The following is a 16769-nucleotide window of genomic DNA, read 5'->3' as shown; positions in this document are numbered from 1 at the left end:
ACCTAAAGGTCGCACCAACTGCGGCATGAGAAAACACGCCGTGGGCGTAATTCGGCGCATTAGAGCCTTGAATCACCGGTTCAATTTCAGCTCTCCTTAGTCCCGCTTGCTTCGAGCGCGCAGACTGTGATAGCAGCAGCGACAGCAGCGCCTCTGGTGGGCGGAGCGATAGCCGATCGAACCTGCAGAGGAGCGCCGGTGGAACTCGGCAGTGGGGCGGTGCTGGGCACCGAGGAGGGTGCCCTGTGGCCTGTGGCCTGTGCCTTGTGTCGTCCTGAGACCGCCCTGGTGAGGTGAGCTCGGGCGGCGGGGGCCATAGCTCGCGGTGGCAAGCCTCAGATGAATGACCGTTGCATTCATCTCCAGGTGTCTGTCCCATCCATTGATGGACTTGCGACCATTTGGACTGATATATACTCTTGGCTTGATGGTGTGGGCGTTACGCAATGTCATGACTCTCATATACCAGCAGCGTGTTACCAACACTAACCCTATTTCAACTTCCTATGTCCGGTGATAACTTCGGGGCGATGACAGCTGGAGCGCATAGCACGATGTGAAGAAGAGGCGTAGATGTCGTTTGTACTGTATGGCTTTGATCAGTTTGAAATATCATTTACCCACCCAGGATTTGGAAGTCCTTCGTCCGAAAAACTTAAAAAATTAGCTCGTGGAGATGGCTTTCGACCATCCGTGGCCACAGCAGTCTGCGAAACTATGTGAAAAGTTGAAATATTTTGTTTTAATTGAACAAAACGTGTCTATTTTCTCCTGGATGCACCATTGAAGTTTTGCACTATTTTCGTTACAAAAAATCGCCCCCAGACGGCTGCAGCAATCACCCGTCAGAATGGTCGATAGCCGGTAGGTCAAGACGTCCTCGGGGCCGGGTGGCTCTCGGATGAATTCCATTAAAATTTGCACGTAATTTCATTTACTTCGCATGCCGTCCGCATCGTACCGCTTTTCGGGTTATATGCCAATGAACAACTCGCACAGTATACATACACAGCGCAGAGGACAAGATGGGTAGCTAAAAAACTTTACATTTAAAGCCACACAGTTCCGTTAGACGGTTGGCATAACCCTTTAGACATGGACCGTTCGCGGACGCCCCTGGCAGCCGCAGGATCCTGTCCAGTTGGCGGCAGCCCGATGGCGTAAAGACCGCCTCAAAGTCTCCCGTTTAAATGCGACGCAAGATGCACGGACTTCTCTCTCGGAGATATTTGATCTGTTTGTGAAATGTTCGCAGGGAGAGAGGCAGTGTGCTTGGGCTATGCAATAGTGCGGTGTAGCAGGATAAAATATATCTCGATAACAGTATACATGGTCTTAAGTGGGCCAGTTAAAGCCCATTCAAGGTTGATGCATGCAAACGGAGGAACGGAAGCGTGTGACTATTCTGATGAGGATGTCAATGATCATGGCTTGATTTTAGCGGCAGCGTCGACAGGCGGAGGTCATTTTGCGCCGTGTTGCTATTCCCTGCAGCCGTGGCTTGTCACCTTTCGGATTCGCTCACGTTGGGTGGCCGTGCACCCCGCACATATGAAAATGCGCTGCGATGTATGGGGAAAGGGTTCTATTGGGGGTGTCATGCAGTGCACACACACCACACACACACCACCACACACACACACACAGCACACACACACACACACACACACACACACACACACACACACACACACACACACACACACACACACACACACACCACACACACACACACACACACACACACACACACACACACACACACACACACACACACACACACACACACACACACACCACACACACACACACACACACACACACACACACACACACACACACACACACACACACACACACACACACACACACACACACACACACACACACACACACACACACACACACACACACACACACACACACACACACACACACACCACACCACACACACACACACACACACACACACACACACACACACACACACACACACACAGCACACACACACACACACACACCACACACACACACACACACACACACACACACACACACACCACACACACACACACACACACACACACACACACAGCACACACCACACACACACACACATACACACACACACACACACCACACACACACACACACACACCACACACACACACACACACACACACACACACACACACACACACCCACACCCCCACACACACTACACACACACACACACCACACCACAACACACACACACACACACACACACACACACACACACACGCGCGCGCGCGCACACTCACATAAGCTATATTCCCAAGATATCACTCTTCATTGCACATTTTCTAAAGTGACTAGTTTTAGAGCAGAGTCGATATCATCCGTATGTATATAAAATTCAAGCTCTCTCGTGACTATTCCAACATGGATCTCATGTCTACGTACATTAGTTTTTGTAGTACCGGTATGGCCCAAAACATACTACATGCATATCACAATACAGACACAGACATACAGAGCATTTACGCATTACGTAGACTCATCCTTATCAGATAACAACGCTCATCCGCGACACGCAACATGCTCAATGCCCTGCCCTTTCCGTCCTAATGGTGGCCCCCCGTACAGGTGGAGGGTTCCAAGCACATTTGTCTGTTTATTAATGAGAGGATCTCATTCGCGGATGTATATTGCCTCCTAGAGCGACTAGCCTTCGTCTCCGTGGCGAGTATGCGATGATTTTTGTGTTGTTGAACATTTGAAGTGTCAGGTGAGTTTTGTGTTGGGTCTCCCTTATGTTTGCGTGGGCCGCCGTTTCACAGGCACATGGTCGGACGCCTAGAAAGTGTCGTTGTGTGGCCAATATACGCCTTATTAGATAGGAGCGTCCGTCTCATATCTTGCATTTATAGTGACATATGATGTTTTCTTCAAGTGAAGCCAAAAACGCAATCATGTGAAGAGTTTTTTTTGCGTGATCGAGGTGGATGTATTGGACCGTGGTGATAGACGTCAAATTTGATGATGTTGTTGGGATCCTTTGTTTGGCAATTTCGATGGGCAATGCTTTGCGGATATTTTTTTCCTTCAACTCCATAACCAGGGTGCGCAGCGTTTTTTTTTTAATAGCAGGTAGTACGTATTCGGAAGTTATGTATCTTTTTTAATAAACAGACAAAAATGCGTAGAACCATCCATTTGTACCGATGACCACCATTAGGGTAGAGCACGAATGGGCATTGAGCGTTTTGCGTGTGGCGGATGAACGTTGTTATCTGACAATGATGAGTATGTGTAGTGTATAAATGCTTAGCTCTGTATTGTACTATGTATGTAGTATATTTGCGGTATACCGGTATTACAAAAAACTGATGTACGAAGGCATGATGGATTAGTCACGAGAGATTACAAAAACGTGATTATATTGACCATGTCTAGACCATGATGATTATAATCACCATGCCGTGATTATATTGACCATGTCTATATATATATATATATATATATATATATATATATATATGTTTAGAGAATATATTTGTGAATATTCTTAAGTATTAGTATTTAGTATATTATCAGTATTTGAGAAGTGCACAGACCCCTGCTTAAGTTTCATGACAGTTAGCTGACTGAAACTCACAGAACCGATACTCCCTGACACATACAACAGTACCGCTCCCTATTCAGGCTAACATTCAGATGTTCACTGGTGCATAGGACCAACTGCTCCGCTTTATCCTTTAGTCTTATCCACCTAAAAATGTTAATTGCATGCCAGAAGCAAATATAACAGCACCTGCCAGTTCTTAGTCCCTCTAACCTGTAAGCGGACGCTATGGTCTCGGCGGTGTCGCTGAGGCGGCGGGCCGGAAGTCTGTCATCAGGACAAAAGGCCGGATCCAGTGTTCACGGCCGTCTGTCATTTTCCCAGTATGCGCCCATACTGGCATTACCTGGACGGGTTGTTTTCTGCTCTACACTTCGATGGCATATTCCCCCCCGCCGTTTTGAGCGTATGCCATGCGGATCGCTTGAGTGTTTGATATCTGCAACATTCCAGCGTTTGACTTGCTCCTTCATATTAATGCTTAGTACGACTGTGATCAAGAGCTTTTTAATTTTGTGTCGCTCAAGATCTTTGTTCATATGTAACTCAAGTGTTAGACACGTTTGTCGTTTTTAGCGTTTAATTCATCTATCCTTACACTGTGAAATCCGCTCGACATAGCTTAGCGAAGTGTTTGACTACTAAAGTTTTTGAGGTATTTAGTCCCCGGTGGATTAGGTGATTTTCCTGACAGCAGTGCGTATACACCCTCCAAAACAGAGGGCGGTTACGCACCGGGCTTATACTCCCTCCAAAAATCTTTCAGATGGTTGTACGTGTCAGACATACGCGGATTGGCAGCCTTGGAGGGAAGAAAGTGCAAAAACACAGAATCCGGTGTGAAAAGTCGGTTCCGTGCGTGATAGCCATCAAACGATCACGAAATCCATCAACTCACTCTGAACCATTTCTATCCGAGTCACAAATTTTCGGCCGTTGGGCCCGCATTTCTAGTGGATGGATGCTGGTCTGGTCTGAGTGCTGGTCTCGCACGCGGTAAGCCTGGGTTCGAATTTCGACAACGGCCGATGTTAAGTGGGTGGCTTCATGGCCTATCGGCGCGGCGTGATGATGCTAACTCGCTTCACTTCTAAGCGGAATGAATTATAAATAGGGCTTTTCATATCGGACAGCACCGTAGTTTCTAATGCTAGGGGAGGGAGTCCACACCCTACGGAGATATTGAGGATCCCTTGAAGGTTGACCGTGAATTCAAATGAGTGTGACACACTGAATAGGCAGTGGAAATGACTCATACGACGGCGGAGGCATGCATAATTACGTTCGACAATCGCGCGTAAAAATTCATCGGCGCGCATTCCACTGCTGCTCAAAGGTTAAAGCACCAAGGCCAAAAGGGACGGAATCTGAGCGGTCATGGGTGCCGCAGGAGACCAACACAATGGTTCCCGTCAACAAGTATAGGGTCCTCAGAGCAAGCAAAAAGAACACAAGACCAACGTGGTAGTCCCCTAAACGATCGGTAGTGCCTCGACAGGCTGACCTATAAAGCCCCGGTCATAGCACAGGACCCTCCGAGCAAAGCGGAATTATTAAAGACTATAAATTAGTACCCCTGTGCAATCGAGAGTGCACGGACAGGTTAGCAGCACGAGTCTCGATAGGAGTGAAAAGTCAACCGTAAATAAGACCAAAGGGGTAGGCCCTAAGCAAGTGACAAAGAATTGGAAACGCCCTAGACCAATGTAGAGGACCCATGGGCATATCGCGTGTGTCGGTAGGTTAAACGATACCTACGTAAAGGGCCCCTGAGCAACCTGAGAATATCCCGGCAGGTTAAGGCATGGGACTCTGGCTACCGCTCACAGAACCTTTCTGGCAACTAGAAATAATCCGTGGATGGGTCCGTGATTGACAAGAGTTCCCCGGCACGCTAACAGGGAGTGTCCCAACATCAGCGCAGGGCCCTCTGAGCAAATGCAAAGAAATGAAGAACAACGCGGAATGCTCCTAAACGACCGAAATAAACTTGCAAAGGGCATATAGGTCCTCCGGAAACAGCATGGGGCCCTAGACGGTCTAATGTTGCTTAAAATTTCCAGTTCACAACTTTTCCAATCATTGAGTAATTTTTTGGACTTCTCATAGGCCCTTCACGTTTGCTTGCAACTACTCTTGGTGGCCTGAAAGTCCAGAGATACCCAGTTTTGTCACGTTTTGCGTTAAAAAACTGTACCTGTTCGGCCGGCTGTGGGCCCACCCGGAGCCAATGGGTCCCTTCGGGGCCCAGGGGGGGGGGGGGGGCATACCCCGTGGCCCCCTCTCTGGATCCGCCCCTGCTTGCTACCGTACGTTTTTGGGGGAAATTTTTGTTATTTTCCACTTTTTGCCCCTTCCCCGAACTCAGTTTGCCCTTGACGTCGGACTAGTCGTGGAAAGAAAAGCGATTGATCCTAAGCTTGAAGTGTCATTCAGGTGACCACGACGAAATCTCAAATGGGAGTACCGTAAATCCGATATGGGAGTCGAAGGGCTGGCTAAAGGTCATGGAGGGGGTGCGGGTCGGATCTTCAAATACCATCCAGAGGGCCCGTTGCACCGATTGGGCCTGGGCCTGGGCCTGGGAGCCCATTTCCAAGCAGGGACAAGGTCAGGACCCGCGATTTACATTGGTCAGTGCACCCCGAGCCAATGAAGGGCCCCTGTGTCTCCCAGGGGCACACAGCACCTAACCGGAGGTCAGGTGTTGACAAGGGCCCCCGAGTTGGTCAGGGAGTGCACGAAAGTGCCTGAAGAGGGACCGACGTGTCCTTCAAGACTGACGATAAACGGGCCTATGGAAAGGCTGCATGGCCGTAGGGGTCGAAAGGATGCAGTCATCCTGGCCCGCATGGCTGTGATCCCATCCTGTCATCCCGACCCGCGATTTGCATTGGTCGGAGTCCCTACAACAATGAGTGGTTTTTTGACGGTCAGGCCCCCAGAGTGTCCAACAGGGGGCCCTGTGACGGAAGGAGTCCCGAGTCAGCCAGAGGTGACCCGGGGCCTTTGCGGAACCCTTCACCCCGTTTTAGCCAAGGGTCCGTTGGCGAAACATGGGTCTCTGTGCCAGTTATTGGATCACCTGCGGTTATCAGAGATCTTGTTGCCCCAATGAGGGCTCTTGCGCCTATTCCGGGTCAAATGCCCCGGCCAGAAGCTGCCAAAGGGCCTTCCGCGCCAGGGAGGGCACCAATGTAGGACGTACATCTGTGAGGGCCTCCGGACGAACCCACCAGGCGAACCCGCCTCCATGTCGCCAGAATGGCAGCTGGTAGACACTCCGGTCTGAGGCGGAATGATCTTGAAGCAATGGCCCGGAAGGGTCGTGTGCGCCTAACTTTTCACTAATGTTTTCTTATTTTGCACATTACATTACACATAAAGTTTACCCATTACACAATTTCAATTAATGTTTCCACAAGTTGCTGGCCTCATTAAGATTTACGGCCAACCTTCACGGGATCCTCATTATCTCTGTAGGGTGTGAACTCCCTCCCCTTGGAGGGACGGAGTCCTCTTTATCTTTAGTCCTCCCTGTGGCTTTAGAAACTACGCTGCTGTCCGGTATGAAAATCCCAAATAATAATTCATTCCGCTTAGAAGTGAAGCGAGTTGGCATCATCACGCCGCACCGACAGACCATGAAGACACCCACTTAACAGCGGCCGCCGTCAAGATTCGAATCCGGGCTTACCGCGTGCGAGACCAGCATGCTCACCATCCATCCAATGGAGATGCGGGCCCGGCGGCTGAAAATTTGTGTTCACAATAGCACTGGTTCAAACTGAGTTGATGGATTTCGTGATCGTTTGATGCCTATCACGCATGGAGCTGACTTTTCGCGCGGGATTCTGCATATTTGCACCTGCTTCCCGCTAAGGCTGGCAATCCGCGTATGCTTGACACGCACAACCATCTGAAATTTTTGTTGGAGGGAGAATAAGCCCGATGCGTAGCCACCCTCCATTTTGGAGGGTGTATAGGCCCGGTGCGTAACCACCCTCGGTTTTGGCGGGTGTATAAGTCCGGTGCGTAACCGCCCCCCGTTTTGGCGGGTGTATAAGCCCGGTGCGTAAATGCCCTCTGTTTTGGAGGGTGTATAGGCCCGGTGCGTAACCGTCCTCCGTTTTGGAGGGTGTATATGCGCAGCCTTTCCTGACTTTGATTGGGACGTTGGCCTCATATGCGTTTTGAGCGTAGAACCAAGATATTACTTGCTTCTGAGCATTAACCTTACCTGCCATAACGCGTTAGTGTGTTTAATTGGAAATGCATCCATTTGAGCATCCTGCTTGTCCGTCATTTCAGCAGCAGTAATCTGTCATTTAAGTGCTAGTTCTTCCGTCGCTTGGGCGTTAGGCCCATCTGACAGCGACGCCGACTGCTAACTCATTCATGGTTTAAGCGTGAGGCTCGTCGATGTCTATCGCATGTTTATCGTATGGCTATCGTATCATACTTGTCTATCGTATGAACGCGCAGCCTGCATAGCTTCTACTAAGCGCTAGACACCTGCCGTGTGAGCCGTAGACTTCGTTGTTCGCGACCTGAAGTCATTTATCTTTAGATCGTTGAACCTCTTTGGCGTTTGGCCAGTAGACGCACTTCTTAAGACTCACAAGCTGTCTGAACTCCGGACTCCTTTGCCGACTTCGCCGTTTCAACACGAGACTTCGTCTTTTTACCGACAGCACGTTTTTTTTGACGGGTATCTTCTTTGGTCCCGAATCCGAATTGCACAACAGCTAGAATAAATAAGAGAAAAGCCCATTGCATGCTGACATAGCTATCGACCTTGCCGGCAAATTTCGGAATCGGGGTTGTTTCACCAGTTCGTCATTTTTCGTTTGCAGCGTGCCGCAAAATAAAATGTACCGTATGAGTTAGCCACATGGAGCCAAATTATGAAACATTTATGGTTGAATAAAGGCATCGTGAAGCAAAAAGCTTCTTGCTGTACATTTTCCGGTTATTTCTTTACAGTTGACGCTAAAAGCTAAGCTTAGGCCTTGTTTATTCGTTGACTCCGGCTCTGTTTAATTTAATTTTCGTGCACTACACATTCGGTACCAAATCAGGTTCCTGACTAATCCTGTCAGCGTGAAAAGCACTACTCTCTCATTTGGGCATCAGGCTTGCCCTATAAGCCGTCGTCGTTGGGGTTCAGCGACGCACTCAGCTAGCTGAAGTATTATGACCTTGCCTGCCTCTCAACCCGGACAGGAAAGGCAGGCGGTGTCTCATCAGCCAAAGCGTGGAGCCAAAACATGACGTCGCTTGCCGTCAGAGCCATGCCGGGGGAGGACAGCGAGGCAGCCGGCGGTCCTGCAGTTCGGATCGTGGCTGATGACGGCGACGCGTCTCCCCCGTGTCCCCGCTCGGCACAGCCGAGCCCGCCGGCGTCCTGGGCGCTCTCTCCAGCGCCGGACGGGTCCGCGCAGGGCGGCGGTCTGACGTCGGGCCACGACATCTGCCGCGCCAGGTCTGCGCCAGACCAGAGGTCAGGCCGTCTGCTTGTTAGGTGAGGGTCCGGTTTGCGAACCCGGTGTCAGGAGAGGGTCCAGTCGACAGACCCAGTGTCAGGAGAGGGTCCAGTCTGCGGACCCAGTGTCAGGAGAGGGTCCAGTCGGCAGATCCAGGGTCAGGTGAGGGTTCGGTCAGCAGATCCAGGGTCAGGAGAGGTTCCGGTCGGCGGACTCATTGTCAGGTGAGGGTCCGGTCCGCGGACCCAGTGTCGGGAGAGGGTCCAGTCGGCAGATCCAGTATCAGGAGAGGGTCCGGTCTGCGGACCCAGGATCAGGTGAGGGTTCGGTCAGCAGACCCAGTGTCAGGTGAGGGTTCGGTCAGCAGACCCTGGGTCAGGCGAGGGTCCGGTTGGCGAACCCGGGGCGCCGGACCGCCGCAGTCCCAGTGTGCAGTTTGCCGGGTGGTCTGCCACCGTCCCGTAGCCCTCTCTGCCAACGCAGCTACTACCCCGCCAGACAACAAGGGAACAAGCCGATGAGAGAGCTAGAGAGGGCATAGGAAAACGAGCAAGATAGAGGGAGAGAGGGAGACATAGAGGGAGAGAGAGAGAGAGAGAGAGAGAGAGAGAAGAGAGAGAGAGAAGAGAGAGAGGAGAGAAGAGAGAGATAGTAGAGAGAGAGAGAGAGAGAGAGAGAGAGGAAGGAGAGAGAGGAGGAGAGGGAGAGAGAGAGAGGAGAAGAGGAGAGGAGAGAGAGAGAGAGAGAGGGAGAGAGAGAGAGAGAGCGAGAGAGAGAGAGAGAGAGAGAGAGAGAGAGAGAGAGAGAGAGGAGAGAGAGAGAGAGATGAGAGAGAGAGAGAGGAGAGAGAGAAGAGAAGGAGAGAGAGAGAGAGAGTAGAGAGAGAGAGAAGAGAGGAGAGAGAAGAGAGAAGAGAACTAGAGAGAGAGAGAGAGAGAAGGAGAGAGAGAGAGAGGAGAGAGAGAAAGAGAGAGAGAGAGGAGAGAGAGGAGAGAGAGAGATAGAGAGAGAGAGAAGAGAGAGAGAGAGAGAAGAGAGAAGAAGAGAGAGAGAGAGAGGAGCGAAGAGAGAGAGAGAGAAGAGGAGAGAGAGAGAGAAGAAGAAGAGAGAGAGAGGAAGGAGAGATAGAGAGAGAGAGAGAGAGAGGAGAGAGAGAGAGAGAGAGAAGAAAGAGAGAGAGGAAGAGAAGAAGAGAGAGAGAGAGAGAGAGAGAGAGAGAGAGAGAGAGAGAGAGAGAGAGAGAAGGAGAAAGAGAGGAGAGAGAGGAGAGAGAGAGAGAGAGAGGAGAGGAGAGGAGAGAGGAGGAGAGAGAGAGAGAGAGAGGAAGGAAGCAGGGAGCAAGAAAGCGGGCCGACATGAGGACGAGAGTAAAAGAGAGAGGGCGAGTGCCAAACCTGGCTGTGGTCGTCGGTCATGCATCGCAATAATTCATGCCACGCCGGGACGGGTCAGCGTATTTACCGTCGTATTTACCTCACCCTATTTACCCACACCACATATCCAAGGGCCCAGATGCGCAACAGCTCTCATCCAAAGTGCATGCACACACGAGGCGCACAGGTGGACGGGAAATCTAATCGGATTGGCCCGCTATCTTCTGGGAAATCGCCTTCCTATCGATGTGTGATATTGCTGGAGCATATTGCTCCGTTGACCAGACCGGCGGAAGATTGGCCCTGCCCCTCTAACGATCGTACATGGTAGAGGCGGGCTGGCTGCTGAAGCCCACACAGCTTGTCGCCAAGATTAGACTGTAGGCGGAAGAAATTTCCAGCAATTACCTCTGACCAGCGCCGAGCAGCCGGCCGCTATATGTGTCCTACGTTCTGTGTTCTTCTCGGCGATCCAGTGAGAATGCGGCCAGTAGCTTAGAACGCCGCAGTTGCAAAGAAACATGGGGAGCTGCGGCTGTGGAATTTCGTGCCCCGACTGCCTCTAGTGATGACACTGTCTGAGGCGCTCAAAATTCCAGCCACTGTCTGAGGCGCTCAAACTTCCAGCCACTGTCTGAGGCGCTCAAACTTCCAGGGTCTCTCCGTAACCCGCAAAACCTCATGGAGCCGTGAGTGGCGGATGGTTTGGCACTAGGTTACTGCATGGTTCAACAGGATTTCAGGCAATTAGCATGTTAGAATAACAGACATTGTTAACGTTCAATTATTCTCCATCACCCTCACAAGGCAGCTGCGCTACCCATATATAACTCACGACCATCGGGGAAGTGAAATTGAGGACCTGTCCTCCAAAAGCGTGCAGGCTCCACCATCGGTCCTGCAGACACTTTCACATAAGCTAATTAGTGTGCGTCACAAGAAGCGACTCGAGAAAGAGCGAAACACTTCCACTGGGCAATTAGTTGGCTACTTTGAGCCAACTATTAGGTTGTAGGTAGTAGGTTGATCCGACTATTTTCTTTTTTCTTTGAGCGTCGCTCAACCGGCGTGCGTTTCCAATCAGGCGGTAATGGTTTTTGCCGCTGGCACCTTAGCTGTCGTTAGTTATCGATAGCGAAAAACAAATACCGTGAAAAGACACTTTTGGATTTGAAAAATATTAATATATATTAATTATTGTAATATATATATGTATATATATACATATATATATATATATATATATATATATATATATATATATATATATATTGCACATGCATCATATATAAAATAGTATATATAAAATAATATATAATTGAATGATAATACATTGCACGTGAAAATGTCTGGAAGTGTCTGGCACTGCGCTGCTGATGTTAATCACCTGCTGCTGCATTGCACAGGTGCCCAGACCCGGGGTTTTACCGGTCCGAGTTCCGATCCACCGAGGACATGATGATGGGCAGCAGGTACAACGTGCGCGACTTCACCGACGACTTCAGCGCCATGGACCCCAGTCAGTTCCACTTCTACGACTTCGGGATTCAGGACTTCCTGGTCATGAAGCGGCACACGACCGTGGTATGTGGCCAGACGTCGACGTCCGCCCGACACGTGCCTCGCAACAGGCGGTCTTCCTCGCGGTAATGTACGCGAGAGCGCACCAAACTCCCACCGCGCAACGTGGGCACTGCTCCTGCACATTCCGCAAATTTTTCCCCGAGTCGCGACAATAACCGGTGTTGAAGTTTCCAACAGTAATAACGCGGCAGCTTATGCAACGATACATTATGAAAGCCTTCAGCGGAGAAACGTGCTGTTAACCCGATCACACCCAGGATGTACCGGCGGGGAACGGTCTGTGCACGACCCGTCTGCGCGGCAGGAGCTGGACGACGAGCCGGAGGGGATGCAGCAGGGCGACTACAACCAGGGCATGAGTATCTCCCCCGGCCCCTACCTCAGCGACTCGGATCTGTCTGTCACCAGCATCGAACTCTCCCCAGAGCAGGTCAGCTGACGCATGGGCCTCTGTCAATCAGGCTGGGAATACGGGTCAAACGGGCTCGCATTTCACGGTGTCCATTGACAGGTTAAAAAAGCTGATACAGTGAAGAATCACCACAGCGTTGACGAAACTTATGCCCGCTTCGTTGAGTCGGAAGTATTCTCTGCTATTCTCGAAAGCCACTCTGCTATTCTGTGAAGTATTCTAAGCTAGTGGTATTCTCTTGCTCTCACCCACATACTCGTCCGCATAGGGGTACGCGACACATGCTACCTTTCTTTTGGGTAAGCTGAATGTGGCGTGTGCTGCCGCATAGACCAGCCTGCATTAAGCGTCAGACCTCCATCTGCGTGCCGGCTCAGCGCCAGCATCATCGGCCTTCCGCGCTTAAGTGCATTCATTTTTGTTGGTGAGACGCGCCAACAGGACCAGCATTGAACGCTTGCCTATTGGCACATCGTGATAGGTTGCCTCCATAGCTAGACCGCCCGCGCACGATGAATCCGTAACATCCGCTGCCAAATCCACCAGCTGCATAGCTCTACGAAGCCAGCATCACCTTCGACGGCGTCTTTTGACCAGGCCATCTCGCCACCAGGTGCTGTGGGAGAAGAAGCTGACCGAAGAGGCGTCCATCCTGAAGAACTGCCTGCTGCGGCGTGGCCGGCGGCAGACCAACTCCTCGCACGAGGTCGGCCGGGGCCGCGTGCGCGTGCTCAGCCGACGCGCCACTGAGAACTGCTTCGGTCTGCAGACCAATGCGGCCAGCAAGAAGGTGCTCATCCGACCTGTATCCGTCACAGAACTGGGTCAGTTCAGGTCGTGGGCGTGGGAGAGATCAGATCACGGGACTGAGGGAGGCCAGGTCATGGTTCTGAGTCTCAGGTCAGTTCTAGGTCTGGTCAGGGGACAGGGAGGGTCCGGCTGGGGGACTAGGTTAGTCAGGTCACGGTGTCGGGGCAGGTCAGATCATGGAACGGGAAAAACTGGGCCAGTCGGGTCACTGTGTTGGTGCAGGCCAGGTCCTGGAGCTGGGGCAGGTCAGACCAGCTCTGGACAAGCTCCGGCTGCTGGACTGGGCCGGTCAGGTCACGGCTTTGGTGAAGGTCAGGTCCTGGGACTGAGACAGGGCATGTCTTGGGTTTGGAATGGATCAGGTCGTGAGATGGGCGGATTTATGAGACGAATGCACGTCGGGTCCCCGGGCTTGGAGGTCATGTCACGGGATGGGAAAGGTCAGATCATTGGTTTGAAGTAGGTCAGGTTATTGGGCTGGGACAGTTCAGCTCACAGATATAGTGAGGGTCAGATCACTGGCCTAGCGCAGGTCTGATCATGGCACTGGGGAAGGCCAGCTAGAGTATTCGGGCCTGTCCAAGCCACGCTCCTGGAACAGTACAGGTCGTAGCAATGGACTACTTTCAACATCGTAAATGACTATAGTAAACATCCGTCGAGACCGGGTCAAACCAGATTATGCGGCTGAATCCATTAGGTCACAGCTGCTCGTTCAGTTTATGGTTGGTGCTCATGGGATCGCAGCTGGGGCACTTCATCGTTATTGGTCTGGATCAGCTCGAGTCACCGGGTTAGACATGTAAGATCCTCAGGATCATTCAGCTCAAGTTATGGGGCTTCGGTAGGTTTGCTGATCGGTCGGGGTAGCTGACTGCTGAAAGTCGAGCCAGTCAACTGCTTGGACAAGCGCATTATCACCTTAGCGCATTTTGACCATTTGTATACGCTTTTTCCACATGCTCTTAGATTAAGTGATGAGTCCATTGCTCTTTTGGACAACTGCACAGATGGCCTCTAGGCGTACCAAGCCAATCCGAATTCCAAACACTCCTCCCAACTCCTCCCGGCCGCGTCACACCCTGCGCCCACCATACCGCTGGCCTTTTCTGCTGGGGCTCCCCGCTGGACCCTCCGCTATGCCTCGAGGTCACACCGCCAGTTGTCACGGTTCCCGGTGACTGCAGGTCCGCTGTGTCTCGAGGTCACACCGCCAGTTGTCACGGTTCCCTGGTGACTGCAGGTCCGCTATGCCTCGAGGTCACACCGCCAGTTGTCACGGTTCCCTGGTGACTGCAGGTCCGCTGTGTCTCGAGGGCATACCGCCAGTTGTCACGGTTCCCCGGTGACTGCAGGTCCGCTATGCCTCGAGGTCACACCGCCAGTTGTCACGGTTCCCTGGTGACTGCAGGTCCGCTGTGCCTCGAGGGCACACCGCCAGTTGTCACGGTTCCCCGGTGACTGCAGGTCCGCTGTGTCTCGAGGGCATACCGCCAGTTGTCACGGTTCCCCGGTGACTGCAGGTCCGCTGTGTCTCGAGGTCACACCGCCAGTTGTCACGGTTCCCGGTGACTGCAGGCAGGCAGGGTGATGAGGGGGAGAGCTGCCGGCTGGACATCGGCGAAGACTGTGGCAGCGGCTGCAGCCTCAGCAGCGGCTAGCCGGGGGCGCCACCGTGTCACCTCGACCGCACCAGGCCAGACAGGTCAGGGCTCGTACCGCACCGCCCAGCGCGGCAGCCGAAGCGGACCGAGGCGGCGCAGGCAGAGAAGTATTTAGCAACGGGCAATTGGTCAGCCAACAAGGGCATGTGGGAAAGTCTGGCTCTGTCAGGCCATAGTCAGGCGAGACAGTCCGGATCTGTCAGGTCAGGATCAGGTGGGACTGTCCGGCTCTGTCAGGTCAGGGTCAGGTAGGACTGTCCGGATCTGTCAGGTCAGGGTCAAGTGGGACAGTCCGGCTCTGTCAGGTCATGGTCGGGTGGGACAGTCCGGCTCTGTCAGGTCAGGGTCCGGTGGGACAGTCCGGCTCCAGCAGAACCACGTCTCGTGAGGCCAGTTACAATGAATATGCGCAAAATGTGACGTTTATGCTCCGAACTGTCGCTGTCATTTTCACGATTTCGGCTCAGTTTGGCTTCAGTTGCCATATCCACCACGCAGCCTAAAAGTCATGATATTCTGCACTCCGGCGTTACTTCTCTGATGCCATATCGATTGGTGTCACCCGGATTCATAGCTGCTGGTTAGACCGAGTGGCGTTCGCTGCTATGAGACCAGTATTATATGGTTATCGAGGCTCGATTGTCAAGCCCCGTGTTTTGTCCGTCGCCTGACATTTCGTCCCCTAATATTGGATGGTCGGTCTGATGCCGAGACATTGATTTCAGGAACTGGCCTTCACGGCCATTTGGATCAAGCGCTGGATTCTTCGAACCGACAGCCGCCAACAGCGTCAGTAACCCACTTGCTTGTCAGACCGGCAACATCCGGCGTCGTCGGTAATGCCCTGGAGTTGTCAGACTGGCACCGATCTGGCAGCGTCCTAGGCCCGCTGTGTGAGGACGGCAGATCTGGCAGCACCAGGCGTCGCCGGTTCTCGTCACGCTGGCAGCTCCAGCGGCGTCACGTGCGTCTGTACCCGTCAAACCGAGCGCTCTGACGGGGCTGTGTGTGTGTTCTGGATCTGTCACACTCCTGCTCCAGCGGTGACACGTGTGTCGCAGTTCTGGCAATTTGCCATGTCTGGCAATAGCGTCCGTTTTTTAAACCCTGCCAGGAAGCTCATTCCTCGGATGCCCGCACTTCCCTCCAGGTTGAAGGCAGGTACCGCCATGTATTATCTAAGCGATGAGTGTGTCCTTAAGTCCCTATGAAAGCGCCTGGGAAGCCCTCGCAGCCATGCGTGCTGTTGGCCTGTCAAGCTCACAGCTCTCTCATCGCCAGGCAGGCGACACGAGCGTGGGAAGGTTGGACACTGGCTCATGGAATATTGGGCGCTTCCCGAAGCTGTTCGTTCGGCGTCAGTTTTGTTCAAGAAATGTGCATTCGATTATAATTTGTTGTGCCTTGTGTTTGCTGGATGCATGCGGCTTAGCAGGGCTTGTCTTAGTTAAGCGATGACAGCTGTATTGGTGTGGACGTTCTTGGTGTAATAAAAGCAAAACCAGAAAATGTGTGTCGCACCGGCAGTTTTTCGGGCTTGATAGAAGACTTCAGATCAACTGAAAAGGCTCCGAGATTTCTAATACATGAAAAGTTTTGATGCTGAAAGATTAAACTTTCAATGTAACACGAGTACAAGGCATTGTTTCAAAAAGCTTCGTAAAATTATGTAAGTTGTGTACATATGCGAGGAATATTATGCATATAGATAGCAGCATTAATAGCGTTATGGTTCATAAGGAGGAAAAAGAGAGATAGATGTGATACTTTGGCTACATGTCTTTATCGAAACGAGTATAAGTAGTGAGTTCCAAATGCAGGATTAAGTATAAC

The 16769-nt window shown here is 51.8% G+C and overlaps 1 protein-coding gene across 1 annotated transcript; it reads left to right on the top strand.

Moving 5' to 3' along the window:
* Positions 1-221: 221 nt before the first annotated feature.
* LOC119110501 (uncharacterized) lies at positions 222-16415 on the top strand. Its single transcript, XM_037234352.1, has 7 exons — positions 222-293; positions 8898-9131; positions 11873-12050; positions 12355-12480; positions 13076-13286; positions 14851-14977; positions 15662-16415. Exons 2-6 carry the CDS (start codon positions 8902-8904, stop codon positions 14931-14933), a joined length of 828 nt encoding a protein of 275 aa, XP_037090247.1. The 5' UTR covers positions 222-293; positions 8898-8901; the 3' UTR covers positions 14934-14977; positions 15662-16415.
* Positions 16416-16769: the final 354 nt, after the last annotated feature.

This window comes from Pollicipes pollicipes, unplaced genomic scaffold (assembly GCF_011947565.3).
Source record: "Pollicipes pollicipes isolate AB1234 unplaced genomic scaffold, Ppol_2.1 Scaffold_7231;HRSCAF=8579_pilon_pilon_pilon, whole genome shotgun sequence".
Lineage (NCBI taxonomy): Eukaryota > Metazoa > Arthropoda > Thecostraca > Pollicipedomorpha > Pollicipedidae > Pollicipes > Pollicipes pollicipes.
This window is presented reverse-complemented; position numbering and strand designations above follow the sequence as displayed.

Coding starts and splice junctions, on each gene's coding strand:
- LOC119110501 (XM_037234352.1), top strand. CDS start 8,902: ATGCCGGGGGAGGACAGCGAGGCAGCCGGCGGTCCTGCAGTTCGGATC. Junction 12,051..12,354: donor TGAAGCGGCACACGACCGTG/GTATGTGGCCAG, acceptor TCTGCGCGGCAG/GAGCTGGACGACGAGCCGGA. Junction 12,481..13,075: donor TCGAACTCTCCCCAGAGCAG/GTCAGCTGACGC, acceptor TCTCGCCACCAG/GTGCTGTGGGAGAAGAAGCT.